The sequence below is a fragment of the Muscardinus avellanarius genome (genome assembly GCF_963383645.1).
Source record: "Muscardinus avellanarius genome assembly, chromosome: X".
Taxonomy (NCBI): Eukaryota; Metazoa; Chordata; class Mammalia; order Rodentia; family Gliridae; genus Muscardinus; species Muscardinus avellanarius.
The window spans coordinates 13,322,769-13,346,309 of NC_137792.1; the positions used below are offsets into that span (position 1 = coordinate 13,322,769).

The window sequence follows — 23,541 nt, forward strand, 5'->3', positions numbered from 1 at the left end:
CCCAAAGAATCCATTAAATTATACCTGGAATGATATTCAGTGACGTTATTCTAGCACCTGGTGAATGAATAATTACTCATTAACTCCTTTTATCAGAACAAGGCAAGTATAATCAAAAGCTAACCATCTGTATAGATGGCACACATGCACACACACACACAAAACTCGTAAATGATGCTCAGAGACCAAGCAGGAGGTGATTAGCATCCAGCACCCAAGTGGGGGGCCATAAAGGGCGTCATCTCTCCAACCATGGAATGCCACGAGGATCCTGGTAGGGGAGGACAACAGTCCCCGCCCGGGATGCACGTTTCCAGACTGGCTCCCTGGGCTGGCCCCTCTCAGGACCTTCCCTTCCAACAGTCTTACTTCTGTAAAGGCTCTCCTCTAGAGCCCACAGCAGGGCTGCCCTTCACTATCTTCATGCTGCCTGAATTGGATATTGTCCTTCACACAGTCCAACTGATGCAGAAAGCTAGGATCTAACATTAACGTCTCCTCAATCTTTTCTTTTCTTTTCTTTTTTTTTGCAGTACTGGGGATGGACCCCAGGGGCATTCTACCTCCAAGCTATACCCTCAGTCCTATTTTTTATTCTTTGTTTTGGAAACAGGGTCTCATTGAGTTGCAAAGGGCCCTACTAATTAGCCGAGGCTGTCTGCAAAACACAATCCTCCTGTCTCAGCCTCCCAAATGCTGGGATTACAAGCGTGCGCCACCACGCCCGGCTTCCTTCATCTTTTTAAGTCAGTTTCTGATTACAAGAGTAATCAGAGAAATATATTCTCAATGCATATTGTCTTTAGAATGTGAAGCTGGGCACAGTGGCCCATGCCTGTAATTATAGTACTTGGGAGGCTAAGACAGGAGAATTGTAGGTTTGAAGCCAGCCTCATCAACATAATGAGACCCCCAGAAACATAACGAGACCCCATTTCAAATAAAAAAATACTTTGGGGATTGAAATCAGGGGTATTCTACCTCTGAGCTACAACCCCAGACCTTTGTATTTTTTGTTTTGACACAGGGTCTCACTAGGTTGTTGAGAGTCTCACTAATTTCCTGAGACTGTTCTTAAATCTATGATCCTCCTGTCTCAGCCTCCCAAGTAATGGGATTACAGGCATGTGGCACCACACTGAGCTAAAATTAAAAAAAAATAAAGAAAGGTTGGGGGTAGCTGGGCTTGGTGGTGCACATATATTATCCTCCTAGTACTTGGGAGGCGGAGGCAAGAGGATTTCAGGTTCAAGGCCAGCCTCTGCAACTTAGCAAGAGCCTGTTTTAAAATAAAAAATGAAATAGGGCTGGGGGTGTCGTTCTGGGGATGTAGTTTGAAGGCAGGGCACCCCTGGATTCAATTCTCAGTTTACTCCAAATAAATAAAATGTGAAATTGTAACAATAAAAGAAAGTCAAATATAATCTTATCACACTGGAACAATAGTTAGTATTTCCATATATTTTCCTTCAGTCCTTTAAAAAATAGACACTATAGATCATATTATATATAGCACAGCATTCTGCATGTTTCACTTAACCTCATATGCCATGTCTCTAAAAACTCTTCATAAGCCAGGCATGGTGGCTCATGCCTATAATCCCAATATTTGGGAGACTGAGGAAGATGACAGGGTTGAGGCCAGTCTCAGCAACTTAGTGAGACCCTGTTTTAAAATAAAACATTAAAAATAGGGCTGAAGGTATAGCTCCAAGGCAAAATGTCCCTGGGTTCAATTCCCAGTACCACAAAATAATACGAAATAAAACCAAAAGGAGCTGAGGGTGTTGGTTCCGTGGTAGAATGCCCCTAGGTTCATACTGATTTTGATCTTTGCATAATCTATGGCGCCGTCGTTCATTATTTTTAGTTGCCCCCCCCCCCCGTTGCTGGATAATCGGTCTCCAAATCACCCCGTCCTATACGAAAGTATTGTATAAAAGTATTGCACAAACATCTCCATGTGTACTTTTCCATGTGACTGTCCTCGAGAGAGGAGTCAGGGCCACGGCAGAGGACAGAGGAAGTCAGGAGAGACGTACAGAGGACAGGGCGTGCGGGGAGCGGGCGCTGCGCGGGGAGCCGGCAGAGGAGGCAGGCCTGAAGGTTGCTCAAAGTTCCGACGGACCGGCCATCACTGAGGACCTTGGGTTGGGAACTCCGGGGGCTGAGCTGGACAGCGTAGATTAGTGTCCTGTCCAGGAAACTAAAACAAGTTCTGAAGGCAAACCTTGAGCAAGGTAAGGCTTTTAAAGAACAAATGAAGGCCGGTTAATGGGTAACTGCGGCTCTCTGCCCTGGCTGCGCATGGCATTTACCTAGACGATTCAAAAGCACCTTCTGCCCGGATCCCACCCTGGGCAGGACTCAGTTGTTCTGGGGTGCAGCCTGGGCAGGAGCAGGTTTTGGTCTCCCCAGGTGACAAGAGTATGCGGCAAGGTGAGAAGCACTGCTCTAGCAGAGGCTGGGGCTCAGGGGAGGGAGTGATAAGGAAGGTTTTTATTTTATTTTGTGTGTGTGTGTGTGTGTGTGGTACTGAGGATTGAACCAAGGAGTATTCTACCTCCATCGGAACTACCCTATCCAGCCCTATTTTTATTTATTATTATTATTGTTTACTTTTCGTGATACTGGTGATTGTACCCACGGGCTTTCTACCATCAAGCTAAACCTCCAGTCCTATTTTATTTTCTATTTTGAAACAGGGTTTGGGCTAATTATTGAGATTGGCCTCCAAACTGCTGTCCTCCTGTCCGGGCCTCCCAAATACTGGGATGACAAGAATGTGCCACTGCACCCAGTAGGAACAGGAACTTACCTTTGTGTTTTCTCAAAGTCTAATATATTTCTTGGGGACAAAATGCCTTGATATTCTGTTAATAAGGAACAAGTAAATGAGTGAACACACTATTCGAAGGGAAAATCTGTCGGTCCAGGAATGTCGCTAATGCAGGTGGCTCGTAGTGGACTGAGGGGACTAGAGGAGCAGAAGGCCACGCTCTGTGCCTTGGCTGCAGACGCTCGGCCGGCTCACTCATTTTATTGGCGAGGTCTGCACTGAATAGACCTGTACATGTTGGAGCCTGGCCACACTCAGTAAGCACCTCCACAACAGATGGCCAAGGAGACTGCCTCATCTCTGTCACTGGAGAGTAAGAGGACGGTCAGAGTCCCTCAGGGGAAGCTGTTCTTAACCACTTAATGTACAATTTCAGCCAAGTTTATCTTTCTACAATTTTAGCTTACAAAGGAGCACTATTTGGAAACAGCAACCAAGCCAAACTGCCATAAAGAAAACAATGTGAAGCTGGGTATGGTGGCACACGCTTGTAATCCCAGCACTTGGGAGGCTGAGACGGGAGGATCACAGGCTTGAGGCCAGCCTCAGCGATTTAGCAAGGCCTTCCACAATTTAGTGATACCCCGTTTCAAAATAAAAACATAAAAAAGAGCTGGGAGTGTAGCTCAGAGGTAGAATGCCTTGGGTTCAATCCCCAGCACCACCCCAACCCCAAATGAACACAAGATGTGGGCTGGAGTAGTAGTAGCTCAGGGGTAGAGAACTCGCCTAACAGTTCAATCTTCGGCGCCCCCCCCTCAAAAAAAAAGATGTGCCAAGTATGAGGTCACATGCTAAAAACAGAACCTCGGGTTACCCTGGTATGTTTCCACAGACCATCAACCGTGAATGACTTCTGCTTTCTGATGGCAAAGGGACAGACTCTTCAGTTCTGTCACGTAACTCTTCGGTAGCCCCGAGCACGCTCCTCAGGCCCGCGGCCATGTGAGCTGCGATTAAGGCAGAATTTCCATGACTAACGCACTGTGGTGTGAAGAAAATGTCCCCATTTTCATGGTGGTTTGGAAATGAATCTAGTTGAAACTCGATCGGAGCTTTCTCAGCCTGGTTGGGAATATTTCCTCCTCGTAGAAAAAGGCTTTAATGCCCACGAGCCAGTCCAAAACCATTCAACTAGCAAGAGCTGGGGTCTTTTTCAAGTTCCGTCAGGATGAGAGGCGCTTGGCTTTCTGCGATCGCTGGAAGATGGACCCTCCGCAGACATACGGGGATCATTCACGTTGGACCCGCTGGAGCCAGCTTGGAAAGGGCCCTGGACTCTTCATGGCGCGAGCTACTGCCCATTTTCCATGAACTTCGGTCACGCCCTATTTAGTTCAATTAGAAAATGCAGCCTCGTTTTTCATGGATGGGAGGAACGGCAGTAGTGAGCGCAGGTGACCTAAGGCTTAGCTACAGAAGACGCCGAGGACCAACGGCGCGGCCGGCTGTCAGCGATGGGCCTGTGCGGGGCCTCTTAGTGGGCTCTGTGTGTGTAGAGTGTGCTGCTCAGGCTAGAGAAAGAGCCCTGGCCTGGGAGTCCGCTACATTGGAAGCCTGGCAACATCACTAACCTCCTGAGAGTTCTGGAAGCCGTCCTTTCTCCACGTCCCGTTTTATAGATCATCAAAGCTTCTGGAATTTCTTGCCTTGAGCCACTGTAATACATTTCTCACTCTGTGTGTGTGTGTGTGTGTGTGTGTGTGTGTGTGTGTGTGTATACTCTGAGGATTGAACCTAGGGGATACAAGCTACACCCCTGAGAATTTTTATTATTTAAAAAAATTTTTTTTGGTGGTACTGAGGTTTCTGGAAGCCCTTCTACCTCCGGGCTACACTCCCAGACCTATTTTTAAATTTTTATTTGGAAACAGGGTCTCCTAAGCCAGCACGCGCGGCTGGCTTCGAACCTGCGCGATCCTCCTGTCTCCGCCTCCCAAGCGCGGGGATGACAAGCGTGCGCCACCACGCCCGGCTTATGTTTTAAAATTTTGAAACAGGGTCTTGCTAAGTTGCAGAGGCTGGCTTCGAATCTGCGATCGTCCTCTCTCAGCCTAAGTACGGATTGACAGGTATGCACCACCACACCTGACGTATAATTTCTCCCTTTAAGCCCCTCACCGCCCTAATGCCGTCACCAAGGAGAGAGGTGCAAAGTGCCTACCCGTGCGGTTCTCTCTATTGAATTCCTTCCATGCCAAGGACCCAGAATGCATCCGAAGGCCTGGGCTGAGTGCTCTGCCAATCTCCCATCACTTCGATCTCAGTATCTAGTGCTCTGTGATAACATTCCTTATTGATTCATCTGTCTTATCCACCAGCCAGGAAAGAAGCTGTGACTTTTATCTCTGTCTTCCCAGGTCTGATGTCATTCCTGGCTTGCGGCGAGTGTTCAATAAATTATTATCAAATAAATCAACAAACAACCTTTCTAGGCTTTAGTTTTTCCACCATTAAAAAAGAGAGAATTGTCTGAGCCGTCAGCTTCACAGGGTTATTCTCTTGTAAATGAGAGATAATTTGAACACCCTTTCAAATCAAACAGATAGGTGTTTGTTTTCATACACTATTAATGGAGCTGTGGGATTTGAGAACAGGGATCTAAGAAAAAGGGTAGGAATTAGATTAATCCCCCCTTTTCTGTGTGTGGTATTGGGGATTGAATTGAGCCTAGGGTTATTCCACCTCTGAGCTATACCACCAAACCTCTTTACTATATTTATTTCTAAATAAGGTGTCAGTAAATTTCTGAGGGTCTTTCTATGTTGCCGAGGCTGGCCTCAAACCTGCGATCCTCCTATCTCAGCCTCCCAAATAGTAGGATGGCAGATGTGCACCACCATGCCCACGGAGTTCCACCTCCTTATTTTAAGATTTAAGATAAGAAAACTCCCAACCTACAGAGCTGCAGGTGCTGGCTCTGTAACGAAGCAGCATCCTAAGACACTCTGAACAGAAGAAGGAAACCTCCTCATGTGCATAAGTCACTGCACTAGTGTGGGAATCTGTGCAGATCATAAAGACGGGCCCTTTAACAGGGCTCAAAGAAACACCTACGGTAGCTGAGCCTCCAAAGGAAAGATCCGCAATGATTAGAGCATGTAGGAAAACACGCCCTTCAAAACGTGCAGGAGAGAGGACAAGGGCTGCTGTGCTCGCATTTATAATCCAGGAATGATGTTTGCAAGAGAGCAGCTGCCCAGAGGAAACACGTCTTGAGCCCTGTATGCTGACCACCCTGCTACTCTGTTTGACACACAAACACCTTCATCTCATCCCTCCAAAAGAGCCTCATGCGGCGGGGACACTGCTCTTTTCCACAGAGGATGCGCTAGAGGGTTAGAGGTTACGGAGCTCACTCGGCATCACTACCAGAAAGCGCCGAGGCTGTCCGTCGCCAGCGCTTTTTATTTCAAAACAGGCTCTTGCTAAGTTGCCGAGGTCTCACACGCTGGCCGAGGCTGGGCTCGGGCCTGTGATTTTCCTGTCTCCGTTTCCCAAGTCCTGGGATTTCAGGCATGTGCCAGTATGCCCAGCCACCACGGCAATTTAATCACCACTCCCATCCATTTAAAAAATGTGAGATTTTAACAACTGGAAACTTTACATCATTCCTTTTCTCCTTGAATTCATATTTCTACCATGCACTCCTGAATTTTACTCTAATGCAATATGCTTTCAAGTTTTTGTTAATTACTTTTCCATCTTCTTCTGCTATGAAAATGTACATAAATAGAATTTTATGATTTTTCTCTTTTATAAATCATAAGGCTCTAAGTGTAAAAAAATCCTTTTCCTTCTGGCTCAAGTTACTAAAATTACGAACAGTATACAAATGGCCAAAACATATGTATACCTACATACCACACCATTTTCTGGGGGGATTGGGGATTGAATCCAGAGGCATTCTACCTCCAAGCTATACCCTAGCCCTATTTTATTTATTTATTTATTTATTTTTCTTTCTTTTTTTTTGCCCTATTTTATTTTTGAACAGGGTCTCAATAAGTTGTAGAGGCTGGCCTTGAACCTGCGATCCTCCTGTGTCAGCCTTCCAAGTACTGGGATTATAGACGTGCATCACCACACCTGGCTCATACACGTCTTTATCATTATAAGCATGAAAAAGTTGAATTTTATTTGGATTTCTTCACAAACACTTCACACATGTGTGTATGTAGATGATTACTAATTAATACCAGAATCAGATAGTTTTGAATCAGCTCTATTACTATTTTTCAGTTTAGAGATAGATGTACGTGCCAAGAAACTTTGTTTACATAAAGAGTGACGGAAAGAACCTTGTTATCATTCAGTTCTCTTACCTCCTTGTGAGTTATGCACCAAAACTCAGTCAAGCATCATTAAGAATTATTGTTTTTTTGAGGCCAGGTGTGGTGGCGCACGCTTGTAATCCCAGCATTCGGGAGGCTGAAACCAAAGGATCGCGGTTTGCAGACAGCCTCAGCTACTTAGTGAGGCCCTCCACAACTTAGTGGGACCCTGTTTCAAAATAAAGAATAAAAAATAGGGCAGGGGGTATAGCTTAGAGGTATAAAGCCCCTGAGTTCCATTTCTAGTACCACAGGAAAAAAGAAGGAAAGAATGATTGTTTTTTTGGTGGTACTAAGAGTTGAACTCAGGGGTGTTCTACCACTGGGCTATATTCCTACTCTATTTTATTTTTTATTTCACTAAGTTGCTAAGGCTGGTCCTGAATCCGTGATCCTCTTGTCTCAGCCTCCAAAGTACTAGGATGATGGGTGTGTGCCATGATCCTTGATTCCAGCAAGTGTGTGTGTGTGTGTGTGTGTGTGTGTGTGTGTTCCTAGGGATTCAATCCAGCGGCATTCTATCTCTAAATTACACTTCAGCTCTTTTTATATATTTTGGGTTTTGTTTTGTTTTGAAACAGGGTCTCACTAGGTTGCTAAGAATCTCACTACAATATCGAAGTCAACCACTAAGCCAAGCAAGGGAAGGAGGGACAGGGAGGGAATGGGGTGGGAATTGGGTAGGGGATAAATCGGTGATGTGTACATGTATGTACACGCAAGTTTTTTTTTTTACCCCAATATGATGTATGAATATAATGCACCAATAAAAAATTAAAAAAGAGAATGTCACTACATTGCTGAGGCTGTCCTTGAACCTGCGATCCTCCTGTCTCAGCCTCCCAAATACTGGGATTACAGGTGTGCACTATGATGCTGGGCTTATATCTTATTTTAAAGTTTATTGCCAGGCACGGTGGCGCACGCTTGTAATCCCCGCGCTTGGGAGGCTGGGACAGGTTCGAAGCCAGCCTCAGCTACTGAGTGAGGCTCTCAGCAACTTAGTGAGACCCTGTTTCCGAATAAAATAGAAAATAGGTCTGGGAGTATAGCCCGGAGGTAGAAAGCCTCTGGGTTCTACCCCCAGGACCACCAAAAAATAAATAAAGTTTATTTATCTATCAATGGATATATGAGTTATTTCCATATTCACTATTATGAATAAAACTGCAGTGAGCATGAAGTGCAGAAAAAAGAATAAGCCACTTAATCTTAATGAAGATTCCGAGGCAGTTTCCCTGACATGGACAAAACACAGCTAAAAGGAACAGAGTCAGAGAAACGCCAATGGCGAGGCCGGAGCGGGCCTCCTGCAGTCATGTCATTCAAGCCTTGGGTTGAAAGATGAAGAAGGAAGACCCAGGGCCGCAGGCAGAGTCGGCAGTCGGGCGCTTACCGAGCATGCGGGAGACGCTGACTTCAATCTCTAGCACCAGAAGGAAACAAAGAGAAAAGACAAAACATCCCAAGAACCAGAGAAATGTAATGGTGTGTTCAAATTATGCTGGTCATAAAGCTCGAGGAGGAAAGAGCTCCTACCCGGAGGCCCAGAGCACTCCTCGTACCCCTGAAAGTACAGAGCCTTCCCAGTCACTGCCAAAGGCTGGCAGGCTTCTGTGCCTCGCCGTGATAACTAGATGAGCTCCTACTGAGCTGGAAAACTTAGGGGAAGAAAGAAGACTAGAATAAAATGTATTTTAAGTGTTCTTAAAAATCTGACATGTCAGCTGGGCATGGTGGTGCAAACCTGTAATCCCAGTACTTAGCATGCAGAGGCAGGAGGATTGCGGGTTGGAGAACAGTTTCAGTAACACAGTGAGACCCTTCAGCAGCGTAGTAAGAAAATGTCTCAAAGTAAAAAAAATAAAATAGGGCTAGGGGTGAAGCCTGGGGGTAGAATGCCTTGAAGTTCAATCCTCAATACCACTAATCTAACAACCCTGAATTTCCATGACTGATTTATTAGAGTCTTTGTGTGTGTGTGTGTGTGTGTGTGTGTGTGTGTGCGCGCGCGCGCGCATGTGTGCGTGAGGGTGACTTGGGGGATGGAACCCAGGGCCTTTTGCATACATCACTGAGCTATACTCCAGTCCTCCATGACTGGTGTGTGTGTGTGTGTGTTACTAGGGATTAAACCTCAGGCATTCTACCTCTGAGCTACCACCAGTGCTGTTTAAAAAATACTTTTGTTTGAAACGGGATTCTACTAGATTGCCGAGAGTCTAGCTACATTGCTGAGGCCAGCCTTGAACATGCGATCCTTCTGTCTCAGCTTCCCAAGTACTGAAATTATAGGCATGCACCACTAAGCCTGGTACTCCATGATAGACTTAAGGAAAGTACAAGCAATTCTATCCCCATTTAAAAAAAAAAAAAAAAAAAAAAACCAAGGCAAGCTGCTAATGGTACAATGAGTTTTCAGCTGAGCTCTACTTCAACACCCGAGTCCCTCTGTTACCCATGGTTTTCAAACACTGCCCCCAAGAACTGGTATGTGTTCATGCTAAAGTTATTGCCAATCTATAAAGCACTTAGAAAAAGCCACCAAGTTAGGTTTTCCATTAAGCTAAATCTCTTCCATTTTTAAACTTTTGTAGATCGTAACCTTACTAATAAGGATATGGCATTAAAAAAAAAAGCTTAAGAAGCAAATTAAAAATTAGCCATGAGCTGCGCATGGTGGTACACGCCTGGAATCCCAACAATCGTAAAGCTGAGATAGAAGCATTACGGGTTTGAGGACAGCTTCAGCATCATAGTGACAACTCAGTACGACCCTGTTTCCAAATGAAACATTTTCAAAGGGGCTGGTCATGTAGCTTGGAGGTAGAATGTCCTGGGTTCAGTCTCTAGTAAGATACATATGCACGTGCGCATGTGCGCGCACACACATACACACATCACGTAGGAATGCCCCAATCAAAGGACTTTGTGTAAATTTTCGCCAAGGAGCATGAAGCTCAGGGAGAAAGGACTCTGGCCTGGCCGGTGAAGAGGTTGGCACTATAGATTACTGCAAAGGTGTGTAAGCAGGCTTCTTTTGGCTCCACTTCAGGATGCCCTACGGAGTCCCCCTTAGCCTTAGCCTGTCACCACCAGATCCAATTTCCTTTTTTTTTAATTTTTGGTGGTACTGGGGTTCCTGGAAGCCCTTCTACCTCCGGGCTACACTCCCAGACCTATTTTTACATTTTTATTTGGAAACAGGGTCTCCTAAGCCAGCGCGGGCGGCTGGCCTCGAACCCGCGCGCTCCTCCTGTCTCCGCCTCCCAAGCGCGGGGATGACAAGCGTGCGCCACCACGCCCGGTGTCCAATTTCCTTTTTAATGGTGCCCACCAACCTCACTCCCAACTGCTAATCACTTTTCTCATTTCATGAATCAAAGTTAGCAGCCTGCGAACCTTGGCCAAGGTTTCCAGGCTGTGCCATCAGAGTTCATGGCTAGAGGAGGATTTTGACAGTTCACTTCAGAAAGTGATCATCATACTAAAAATGCGTAATAAATGATAGGTTGTCCATATGGCTGTAGTACGACAAAGGAGCATCTGAGTATGATTTTCTGGCAGATCGTATATGCCCTCAGGATATTTGCAAGTAAAACAGAAGCCATAGCCGGGCTCTGCCAATCCATGAGGCCGTAGCCAGTGGGCAGAGAGTGGCCCAAGCCAAATAAATGCCTGTGCAATCTTAGTGCTGAGTATCACCTGTTCCCTTCTGGCTTCCACATTCGTTTTCAGCTCTGTGGAGTACAAGGTGGACATAGAGACTTCTTATGGAGGTATCCTTGTTGAATGCAGACCACTTGAAATCCACGAGGTATACCTCCAAATCTGTACTGTTAAGGCTGAAAAGGATCTCAGCAGGTAGATTCACTTAAGCCTCTAACTCGCTGAGGGTCTTACCATGTTGCTGAGGCTGGCCTCAAACTTGTGATCTTCCTGTCTCAGCCTCCCAAGTACTGGGATTTCAGGTATGAACTATCACATTCAGCTTTGCTTTTTATTTTAAAATAGGGCCTTGCTAAGTTACTATGTGCTGTCCTTAAACCTGTGATCTTCCTGTCTCCGACTCCTATGTCCTAGGATTACAGGCATGTAGCATCACACCTGGATCAATATTCTATAATTAAACAGGATAGAGAAACCAACAATCCAAAAAGAGGGGCTGTAAGATTTCCCTTTAAATCTGTCTAAGAAACCCCTAGAAATAATTCCTTAAACTAAAGAGCAGAAACTGTAAGATAAGCTAAGAATTTAATCCCTTGTTTACACCGATTTGGTATTGGTATAACAAAATTTCTATGAATGGTCACTATTAAATTGTTTTGTACACATCCTGTACAGCTTTACTATACTGAATATAGATTTAGAGTTTAGCATTTATCACATTTTATGTGTGTTGTTCTTTAATATCTATTTAAACAACAGCTATTAAATCAGTGGAGAATATATAATTTCAAATACTCTTTTGTTGTGAAAATCAGGTTCAAATTGTATCACCATTTCGAGGGCAAGTACCTTGCCACAAACTAGAGGAAGAGCCCTTTCCCCAAGGTCACAGCCATGTCTCTGGTTACTGTCTAAATTAATTACTTCAAATATATTTACTCTTTTGTATATGTAGTCACTGGCTTCCAAATCTCTGATATTACTATTACTACTACTATTATTTCATTTAGAAACAGAATCTCACTAAGTTGCTGAGAGTGTCGCTAAGTTGCCGAGGCTGGCCTCAAACCTGCCATCTTCCTGTCTTTCATGCACTGCCATCACAGGCATGCACCGCCACGCCCAGCTTCTGGTAATTTTTTCATAATAGTTTTTAGTAGAAATTCTAAGAAAGTTAGGCCACTTCAGGGAACACCAGACTGCACTTTAGGTGTATGTGGGGGAAATGTGTTATCAGACCAGCTGTTTCCAATTTCCCATCAATATCTGGACACAGGGCAGGATTTCTCAAACTGCGCTATGGATGTTTGGCACGAGGTCATTCCTTGGTTTTTATGGGGCCGCCCTATGCACTGCTGGGCGTTCATGAGCATCTATTCACTATCAATCAGCAGCATCCTCACTCTTATGATGTGACAACCAAAAATGTCACCAAACCAAACATGTCACCAATGAGGAGAGCAGGTGAGAACTGCTGATACAGACCAACCTCCTGCGCTGGAAGACTGGGCTTAACTAGGTACAACCCCAACTCTGCTTTTTAGTTGCAGATTAACCCGGCCCAACTTACCTGCTTTTCTTTCTTTCTTTCTTTCTTTCTTTCCTTCTTTTTTTTCATTTTTCAATTTTGCTACTGGGGATTGATTCTAGGGACATTCAACCTCTGATCTATACCCCCCCAGCCCTTTCTTTTTTATTTTGAAACAGGCTCTCATTAAGTTGCTGTGGGTCTTGATAAGTTGTTGAGGCTAGCCTTGAACTTGCAATCCTCTTGTTTCAGCCTCCCAAGTACTGGGATGACAGGCGTGTACTACCACACCCATCTCTTTTTAACGATTTTACTGAGATATAATTTATATATCCTAAAATTATCCACTTTAAGTGTACAAGTTATTAATGGTTAGAATAATTACAGAGTTGTACAACTATCATCACAATCCAGTTTGAGAACCTTTCCAATCGATCCCAAATCACTTGTCTCCTAATAGAATTCCAAGGGTGTAGAGAAGTACTTTTCTATTTCCTGGTCCAAAAAAAAAAATCATAGTCTCTAGGCATTCAGAAGAGATCTGAGGACAAGTTGAAGTTAGCCTTTGGGTCTTCTGTAATACGTTTATGCTCCAAGTCCAATGTTAAGGGTAGCAACTCTTGTCTGCCCCCCCACCCCCAAATGCACTACAGTGTGAAGTGGGCTGCGTGGGTCAAGTTGAAAATGAAGGAAAGATATTTGCTTCCTCAAGAAAAGAGGGGGTAGACAAAAGAAAAGAAACCAGACTAGCAAACTAATGCATGTGTATCTCTGTTCATAGCTGCACAATTCACCATAGCCAGACTGTGGAACCAGCCAAGATGTCCATCAACAGATGAATGGATTACAAAACTGTGGGATATGTACACAATGGAATTTTACTCAGCCATCAAAAAAAACTCAATTACGTCATTTCCAGGGAAATGGATGGAACTGGAGGACATTATGCTAAGTGAGATTAGTCAGTCACAAAAAATAAGAAATCAGATGCTTTCCCTAATATGTGAGAGTTAGGGAGAAAAGAGGAGCAAACAAGATAACCTAAAGGAAGAGAAAGGAGGGGGAAGAGAAAAATCTCTAAAGCACACAATGTACTTAAACATATCGAAGTCAATCACTAAGTCAAGCAAGGAAGGGAGGGACGGGGAGGGAATGGGGTGGTATTTGGGTAGGGGTTAAATCAGCGATGAGGACATGTTTGTACACACAAGTTTTTTACCCCAATAAGTTGTATGAATATAATGCACCAATAAAAAATAATAATAAAAATGTTAAAAAAAGAAAAGAAAAGAGGGGGTAGAGCCAGACAAGGGGGCATACACATGTAATCCTGGTACATGGGAAGCTGAGACAGCAGGACCAACGGGTTCAAGGACAGTCTCAGCAACTTAGGCCCTCAGCAACCTAGCAAGACCCTGTTTCAAAATAAAAAATAAAACAGGGCTGAGAATGTACTCAGAGGTAGAATGCCCCCAGGTATAAAAAGAAAAAATAACCCTGAAAGAAAAGAGGAGGTGGTGTTGGCATAAAGAATAGAAATGGGAAGGGCAAGCTGGGCATGGTGGCGCCTGCCTATAATCCCAGTACCGAGAGGCCAAGATAACAACTTAGTTTAGACCATTCTAAATAACTGCTGGCTGAAGATGTAGGGAGCTGCCCACACGAGATCTGAAAAGGATGGAGGCTCAAGGACAGCCTCGGCACTTTAGCAAGACTCTCCGCAACCTAATGAAACCCTGTTTCAAAGCAAAAATTAATCGTTGGGGTATAGCTCAGAGGTAGAATGCTGCTGAGTTCAATCTCTAGTATAGAGAGGAGAGGGAGAGGGAGAGGGAGAGGGAGAGGGAGAGGGAGAGAGAGAGAGAGAGAGAGAGAGAGAGAGAGAGAGAGAGAAAGTGAGAGAAAGAAATAGGAAAAGGAGGAGACTTGAATAAAGTGGGAAAAACAACAAACAGTCCAAACTAAGGTGCCAAGCACCAAGGAGGAATAAGAAAAATGTTCTCCAAGTAAATTAGGTGTACCAAGGTGGCTTAGTCTGTAGGCCACTTTCCACATTGGGGCCCAATGTGATGGGCTTAAGTGGGAAAGTAAAGGAAAACCTCTCCATAGTACTGAAAGTAAGTCCTGCCGTGTGATGGGAACTACGTATATGGCGTAATGAAAGTAAATGCTATGGCACTTGACTTCACGGCCTATAATCTCCCATTCAATCGGAAAAGAGATTCTTCCATTTCTTCCACCAGCAAGATAAAACTGGACGATTTAATTTTCATTTCTATTCATGCAGAGGCCCATGCTGGAGCTCGTCCATGTTTCCTATTATGTTCCTTGAAATATGGCTGTGTCACTTGATACAAACAATATCTCAAACTGACATCAACAACTTAGTTTAAACCAATTGAGTTCATTCTAAATGACTGCTGGTTGACAGATGTGGGGAGCTGCCCACACGAGATCTGAAAAGCCATGTGCTCTAATTTAATATTATAATAATTTTAAATTACAGCTTTATTAAGAGGAAACACAGATTTATTTATAGTTAACACTGACGGTTCCTAATGGTTTTCAGGGCTGTATTATGCTATTCACTTGTGATCCACATTGGACAGCTTCAATTGTCTGAATCACTAACAAAACATTCTGGTATAAATAATTTTCTCTTTGATTCAAAGCAGTGAATAAAGGCTACAAAAGCAACCCCAAAGAGAGCTGCCCACCTCTGCAATGTCCTTTTCTCCTTGACTGATCTACCTACAAAAAGTATTTCTGCCTTTGGGCCTAAAGATGTTCTGCTTAAAATCAAATGTTCCCTTGGCCACTGTAATGTTGCAATATTCTCATATTCTATCCTGTTATCCTACGTTTTTTGGAGCGGGTGCTGGAGATTTAACCCTGGGGCATTCTACCTCCAAAACACACCACCAGCTATTTACATATTTTTATTTTCTTTTGAAAAAGGGATCTCTGATGAACTTGGATGCAAAACTATTAAACAAAATACTAGCAACACGCATTCAAAACCACATAAAGAAAATCATACACCATGACCAGGTAGGGTTCATCCCAGGGATGCAAGGCTGGTTCAGCATACAAAAATCAATCCATGTAATTCACCATAACAGAACCAAGGACAAAAATCACATGATCGTTTCAATAGACGCTGAAAAAGCATTTGACAAAATTCAACATTCATTTATGATAAAAACACTGCAGAGAATTGGAATAGAAGGAACATATCTCAACATTATTAAGGCAATCTACAATAAGCCTACTGCCAACATCATATTAGATGGGGGAAAACTTCAAGAATTCCCCCTAAAAACACGAACAAGACAAGGATGTGCATTATCACCACTTCTCTTCAATATAGTACTAGAGACTCTAGCCAGAGCAATAAGGCAAGGAAGGGAAATCAGAGGAGTACAAATAGGCAAAGAAGAACTCAAACTTTCACTATTTGCAGATGACATAATACTATATTTAGAAAAACCAACAAAATCAACCAAAAGGCTTATAGAACTGATCAACAAATTTAGCAAAGTATCTGGATACAAAATCAATCTTTAAAAATCAGAAGCTTTCCTGTACACCAACCATAAATCCACTGAAAAAGAAATTCAGAAAACACTTCCACTCAAGATCTCCCACAAAAAAATAAAATACTTAGGAATAAACTTGACCAAGGAGGTAAAAGATCTCTACAAAGAAAATTATAAAACACTGAAAAAAGAAATTGAAGAAGATCTTAGAAGATGGAAGGATCTCCCATGTTCATGGATTGGCAGAATAAATATCATTAAAATGGCCATCCTTCCAAAAGTGATCTACAGATTTAAAGCAATGCCCATTAAACTACCAAGATCATTCCTCACAGACATAGAAAAATCAGTCCTTAAATTTATCTGGAATAACAAAAGGCCCAGAATAGCCAAGGTAGTTCTCAGCAACAAAAACCACGCAGGAGGAATCACAATACCTGACTTTAAACTATACAAAGCCATTGTAATAAAAACAGCATGGTACTGGCACACACACACAAAAAAACAGATACATAGACCAATGGAGCAGAATAGAAGACCACACAGAAACAAGTCCACACACTTTCAGCCAATTGGTATTTTACAAAGGGGCCAAAAACATACACTGGAAAAAAGATAGCCTGTTCAACAAATGGTGTTGGCAAAACTGGTTAACCATATGCAGAAAATTGGAAATGAATCCCACTTTCTCACCCTGCACAAGAGTCAATTCAAGATGGATTGAAGACTTGGAAATCAAACCAGAGACCTTGGAGCTCCTTGAAGAGGGCATAGGTCCAACACTACAACACATAGGCACAGATAAACATTTCCTCAACAAGACCCCAAAGGCACAACAAATTAAAAGAATTAATACATGGGATTGTATGAAACTGAAGAGCTTCTGTTCAGCAAAGGAAACTATCAAGAACCTCAATCGAGAACCAACAGAATGGGAGGAGATTTTTGCCACCTACAACACAGATAGAGGACTATATAGAGTGAACTCAAGAAACTCAACACTAAGAAAACAAAGCATCCAATAACAAAATGAGCAAACGAACTAAATAGATACTTCACAAAAGAAGAAATTCAAATGGCCAATAAATGCATGAAAAAATGCTCAACATCACTGGCAATCAGAGAGATGCAAATCAAAACTACCCTGAGATTTCACCTAACTCCAACTAGAATGGCCATCATTCAAAACACAAACAACAACAGATGCTGGCGAGGATGTGGAGAAGTGGGAACTCTAAGACATTGTTGGTGGGATTGCAAATTAGTGCAACCACTTTGGAAAACAGTATGGAGAATCCTCAGAAGAATGGGAACACACCTACCATTTGATCCAGCAATACCACTGTTGGGTATCTACCCAAAAGAAAAGAAACCAAACTACCAAACTAATGCATGTGTATCTATGTTCATAGCTGCACAATTCACCATAGCCAGACTGTGGAACCAGCCAAGATGTCCATCAACAGATGAATGGATTACAAAACTGTGGGATATGTACACAATGGAATTTTACTCAGCCATCAAAAAAAAAAACTCAATTACATCATTTTCAGGGAAATGGATGGAAATGGAGGACATTATGCTAAGTGAGATTAGTCAGTCACAAATAAATAAGAAAGCATATGCTTTCCCTAATATGTGAGAGTTAGGGAGAAATGGGTCATAGGAGGAACTCTAGATGAAAAAGGAAATCTTATAGAGGAGCAAACAAGGCAACCTAAAGGAGGAGAAAGGAGAGGGGAAGAGGAAAATCTCTAAAACACACAATGTACTTAAACATATCGAAGTCAATTACTAAGCCAAACAAGGGAAGGACAGAACATGAGGGAATGGGGTGGGAATTGGGTAGGGGTTAAATCAGTGATGTGTACTGGTATGTACACACAAGTTTTTTTTACCCCAATATGATGTATGAATATAATGCACCAATACAAAATTTTAAAAAGGAAAATGGTTCTGATAAATTGCTGAGGCTGTCCTCAAATCTGTTATCCTCCTATCTCAGTCTCCCAAGAATTAGGATTACAAGTATGTGCCACAGTGCCTGGCATACTTTGCCCTTAAATGTAGAATTTGCTAGAGTTTGTTCTTCAACCCTGGGCTCATCTTCTTATGGTAAGTTTTTTAAAAAAATTCTTCTGACCCAATAGTCACTTCTAAGCAGACAACATTAATCATAAGCAGTTCAGTATTTTCAACCCACCAAATGTTTAAACATAATTCTGAAAGATAAGACAATCTAATCAAGATGTTAGCATTTACGGCTAAGTATTGTGGTGCACACCTGTAATCCCAGTACTTGGGAGGCTGAGATGGGAGGATCGCAGAGTCAACAGCCAGCTCCTGCAACTTAGTAATGCCCTCAGCAACTTAGTGAGATCCTGTTTTTAAACAAAATAAAAAAGGGTTAGAGGTGTAGTTCACAGATAGAATGCCCATGAGTTCGATCTCTAGTATTGCAAAAAAAATGATGTTAGCATTTATAGATAAGAAAGTAGAAGCTCGAGGGGGTCTGTATAAATTACAGATCTCCCAGCCTAGAAGCAACAGATTCAGCCCTGATATTCAGTTGTGCCAATGCCAATGCTATATCCCCTCCTGCCACTGTTTCTGGGGAGCTCCTATTCATACCTCCAACCTCTGCCAGCCTCTAGAGCCCTGGATCTCTACTTTTAGGCCCTAACCAGCCCTGACGTGGGGAAGTCTGGCTAAATCTGAGTCCCATGCTCAACCAAATCCATCACCTTTCCCTCCAAACCAGCTCCTTCTTCTGACATGCTCATTTCTACCCATGCCATTTTGATCCTGGTCATCTGACTAGCTAAAGACCTCAAAACTAACAAATGTTTCTCTTAGTCTCTGCTCCTACCCAATCTGTTACTAACGCCTAGCAATAAATCTCCTGTATTGCTGCTTCAACATCTACCCCTTCTTCCCCAATCCTTTTGTGAGCAGATTAATTCTGACTTACTCTACATCTCATTTCACCTATCAAATAACCTGACTCCTTGACACCCAGCTTTACTTCATCTGATTAGCTCCACAAACTCCAGTATTTATACAATTTTTTTTTGGGGGGGGGGTACTGGAGGTTGAACCCAGAGGCATTCTATCTCTGAGCCCTATTTTATTTTTTTTATGTTGAAACAGGGTCTTGGTGAGTTGCAGAGGGTCTTGCTAAGTTGCTGAGGCTGAACTCAGACCTTGAGATCATCCTGTCTCAGCTTCCCAAGTAAAGGAATTACAGGCATCTACCACCATGCCCGCTATTATCTTCATTTTAAGATCTGACCATGTCATTTCTTCAGCATCAACCATCAATGGTTCCCATTGCCTATAGAGTAAATTACAAATCCATCACCCTCAACTCAGTCTGGTCCCTGATTACACTTCCAGGTCAACTTCCTTCCTTCCCAGGGACAAACCCTCTACCGCAGCCAGGCTATTCTATGTATAGCTGTCAGCACTCCCCTTGTGATTTCCCTGGCCACCTCCACCTCCTAAGAAAATCCAACTTTAAGGTATGGATAAGGGATAAATACAACTGTCCCGTTGAGGAGCTGTTTTAGCCCTCTGGCCCCAGGGAACATCCTTTCTTTTGATCATCATTACTTTCTATGATTTAGTCTTCTGTTTGTTTTTAGCATGGGGGATCAAACCCAGAACATTTTACCTCTGAGCTAAACCTGAAGCCCCCCTCTCTTTTAAAAATTGAAACAGGATCTTGCTAAGTTGCAGAAAGATCTTGCTAAGTTATTGAGGCTGGTCTTGAACCTGTGATCCTCCTGCCTCAGCCACAAGTACTTGGGATTGCCATGCTCAACTCACTCAGGCTTCATTTATACAGATCTCCAGTGTTATCTCATTTTGCTGTCTTGTAGTACAAACAGATCAAATGCCCATAGAAGGCAGGGTCTATGTGTGAGAGCCTTGGTATCCAGGCAGCCTTGCATTTAAGTAGTAAGTATTCAAGTATGTACTGGTTGATCATATACCTGCCAATCAGCATTTCTTGCAATACAAATAATATATACATTAAGTTGTTCACCTAAGGAATTATAGTCATCTGAGATTAATGCCTTTGTGGCAAAATGAAAGAACCAAATCTCAGCATCATTCTACTGGGCTCCCAAATACACACAGGTGGTACTTAGGTTCCACAGTAGGAAAAGCTTCTGTAGACTTACCCTGCCTGTCAATACACCCAATATTTCCAAACTAACTGGACAGGGTGACAAACATGCTGTTCATATTTTGGTGAAACCACCTTGGGTATCTTCAGACTCAAAGAAAGTGAGGGTCAAAAGTCAATGCAAGTGTGTGTGTGGGAGAGAATGGGGGCTCCTGGAGATTGAAACCAGGGATATTCTATTTCTGAGCTATACCTCCAGTCCTTTGTATTTTTTAAATTTTGAAACAGGGTCTACCTGAAGTTGCTGAGGGCCTCTCTAAATTGCCGAGGCTGACCTTGAATCTGCGATCCTACAGTCTAAACTTCTCAAGTACTGGGATTACAGGCATGCCTTATGGTGCCTGGCTTTAAAAGCCAATAGACTTAACAAGGAAGACATAAGGCTCTGTGTGTGGAAGTGGAAGAACACCTCTCTGTGTTACATCCAACAGCACCTTCGCCAACAGTTTGTCGACCAGTCACCCTGGCTTAAAATGTAGACTTACCCTGCCCGTCAATACACCCAATATTTCCAAACTAACTGGACAGGGTGACAAACATGCTGTTCATATTTTGGTGATGGTGCATACTTATAATCCCAGCATTCGAGAGGCTGATACAGGAGGATCATGGTTTACAACCAGCCTCCACTACTTAGTGAGGTCCTTTGCAACTCAGTGAGACCCTGTTTCAAAATAAAAAAATAAAATAAAGAACAAAAATGAAATAATGAATAAAATAAAAATAAAGAATAAAATACAAATAAAAAACATAAAGAATAAAATACAAATAAAGAATAAAAAATAGTGCTGGAGGTGTAGCTCAGAGGTAGAATGCCCCTGGGTTCCAACCCAAGTACTGACTGTAAAAAAAAAAAAAAAAAAAAAAAAAGAGCCAAAATACTGACCAGGCATGGCAGAGTAGAACTTACTCAAACTGGTTCTGATGAGTCCCCTTCATTCAGCATTGATCACAACTCTGCTCTCCCTGCGGTTTCACCAGATCAAGAGCTACAGCAGGCCAGAGCTGCTGCTGTTCTCATGTCAGCCCAAGCTGTCAGATTATGCTTCCTCACCGGGCTTCCCAAAGGCTGGCTGAGGACAGAAGCCAGCTTCTGGAAACCAAGCAAGTTCTTTTGGTATTTACAGTCACTGTAACACAGTCTACCCACAGGCCTTCACGAGGTCAAGCCAGAGACTGCGGGTCAGCAGTTTGTAAAGACAAAATTCTACGAGCAGATTTGGGAGAAAAGAGCACCCATGCAGGGGAGTAACACCAGGCAAAAAGAATGTTCATGCCAGGCACTCTAGCATTCTTATAAGGCCTGCCAACTATAGAACACTTGTTTTTAAATGGAGTGGGCAACACAGATGATGATGGAAATTAACTTCCACGTCAAATCAATCCCGATCATGATTACTAGAGTTTGCAGGGGGCAAGAGGGAGGTGAGTATGGTTACAAAAGAGCAGCATGAGGGATCCTGGTTGTGTGCCTTGTCTGTAGTGGTGGATACACAAACGCACATATGATAAAACTGCAGAGAATGCAACACACACAGGTACTAGCAAAGCTATGCCAATCTGAATAAGTTTGGAAGATTGCATCATTGTCAAAGTCTTGGTTGCAGTACTATACTGTATTTCTATAAGATGTTATTATAGGAGGGTGGGTCAGGTTAAAGGGCATGGTGGCTGTCTCCCTCCCTCCCTCCTTCCCTCCCTTCCTTCCTTCCTTCCTTCCTTCCTTCCTTCCTTCCTTCTGGTCCTAGGGATCAAATCCAGGGGCATTCTACCTCTGAACACACCCCAACTCCATTTTATTTCTTATTTTTAAAACAGGATCTTGCAGCCGGGCATGGTGGCACACACTTGTAATCCCCGCGCTTGGGAGGCTGAGACAGGAGGATCGTGCAGGTTTGAAGCCAGCCTTAGCTGGCTTAAGAGACCCTGTTTCCAAATAAAATATAAAATAGGTCTGGGAGTATGGCCCGGAGGTAGAAGGCCCCTGGGTTCCATCCCCAGTACCGCAAAAAAACAAAAACAAAAACAGGACCTTGCTAAGGTCCTGATGGTCTTGCAAAGTTGCTGAGGCTAGCCTCAACCCTGTGATCCTCTTGTCTCAACATCCCAAGTACTGTGATTACAGGCATGGGCCACTATGCCCAGCTCTCTGTATCATTTCTTGTAACTGTCTGTGAATTTATAATGGCCTCACAATAAAAGCTTAAATAAATGAAGCAAATTTCAAAATGTGGCTCTCTATAATATATAGAATTTTAGAGAATGCTAATTTGTTATCACAACAGGTACAAGTAACAGATGCAACACTAAAAAATTCCTTGGTCCCCATATTTGGACTTCCTAAAAGGAGTGTCACTCAGGTAAGACCATTATTAGCCTCACATCCATCCAGAGATGCCCCTAAAGGACTTCGACTTTTGTTAACCCAGAGAGACTTTAGCCCCCTTCCCGTGTACCATCTGGGAGTATACTGACTTTGGGAAAACTCATGTTCTAAACTCAGCGACAATTACTATACCAAAGCTCATATTAAACTCCAAGTCCAAACACTTATCGCTGTATCTCCAATGAGCCCCGCCATTTGCACTTGTGCCCATTTACTGTTTTATGTTAACTATAGAAATCACAAATGTAAGTGCTCATGCTCTCTTTCACATAAAGATTTATTCATTATTTCTTCCCTTTTTTGGCACAGTGCTAGGGATTGAACTCAGAGGCATTCTACCTCTGAGTGACACCCCCAGCCCTTTTAAATTTTTGTTTAGAAACAGAATTTCTCTAGGTTGCTGAGAATCTTGCTAAGTTGCTGAGGCTCTGGCCTCTAACCTACAATCCTCCTGTCTCGGCTTCCCAAGTAACTGGGATTGCAGGTGTGTGCCACCATACCCCTGGCATCATTTCTTTTCATGAGCTCTTACAAGGAATTTCTGCTAAGGTCAGAGAAGGTAAGAATCCCAAGTATTCTGTTTTCATGCAGAAATCACCACTGCTTCCCTTCTTTGAAAACCTGCATCATGTAAAGCCCAGCAACGCCGGCAGCCTGACATTTCGATGGTTGCGTTAGTGCTCATCACGCTGCTCAAAGGAGCAAGCAGGGCTCTGCGATCCTCCTTTTGCTTTAGAACGAGAAGCACAGCAATTTTCTTACTCACCGATGTCATTGCTGCGGTCTGAGAGGTCCTTGTCCAGGATACTGGATAGCGTACTGCCCGCCAAGTCAATCTTCGGACCGTCACCCCTACATTGAAAACACAAATCCAGACATTTAATAATGGGCGCGTGTCCTTGTCGTTCTGTCAGCTTTCTTGCCACACACATGTTAAAGAGGGTGGTGAGTGTGGGGCGAGTCGCCTGTGAAAGGAGCCAGCAGGAGCCTCAGAGCCAATGAGGTGTCCAGCCACACAGGCTGTGGTATAAACTGGCATCAGACTGGACGATCC

At 43.3% G+C, this 23,541-nt stretch overlaps 1 protein-coding gene across 6 annotated transcripts in view; it reads right to left on the reverse strand.

Annotated features, from left to right (window-relative positions):
* Nucleotides 1–23,541, reverse strand: part of SH3KBP1 (SH3 domain containing kinase binding protein 1) — a gene marked incomplete at its 3' end in the record, with an annotated part of 239,082 nt that overhangs the window by 15,010 nt on the left and 200,531 nt on the right. For all 6 annotated transcript variants that reach the window (XM_080719051.1, XM_080719048.1, XM_080719050.1 and 3 more), the window contains one exon: nucleotides 23,254–23,339. In XM_080719051.1, coding sequence (XP_080575177.1) covers nucleotides 23,254–23,339 — 86 coding nt within the window. The remainder of the gene's footprint in view (nucleotides 1–23,253; nucleotides 23,340–23,541) is intronic.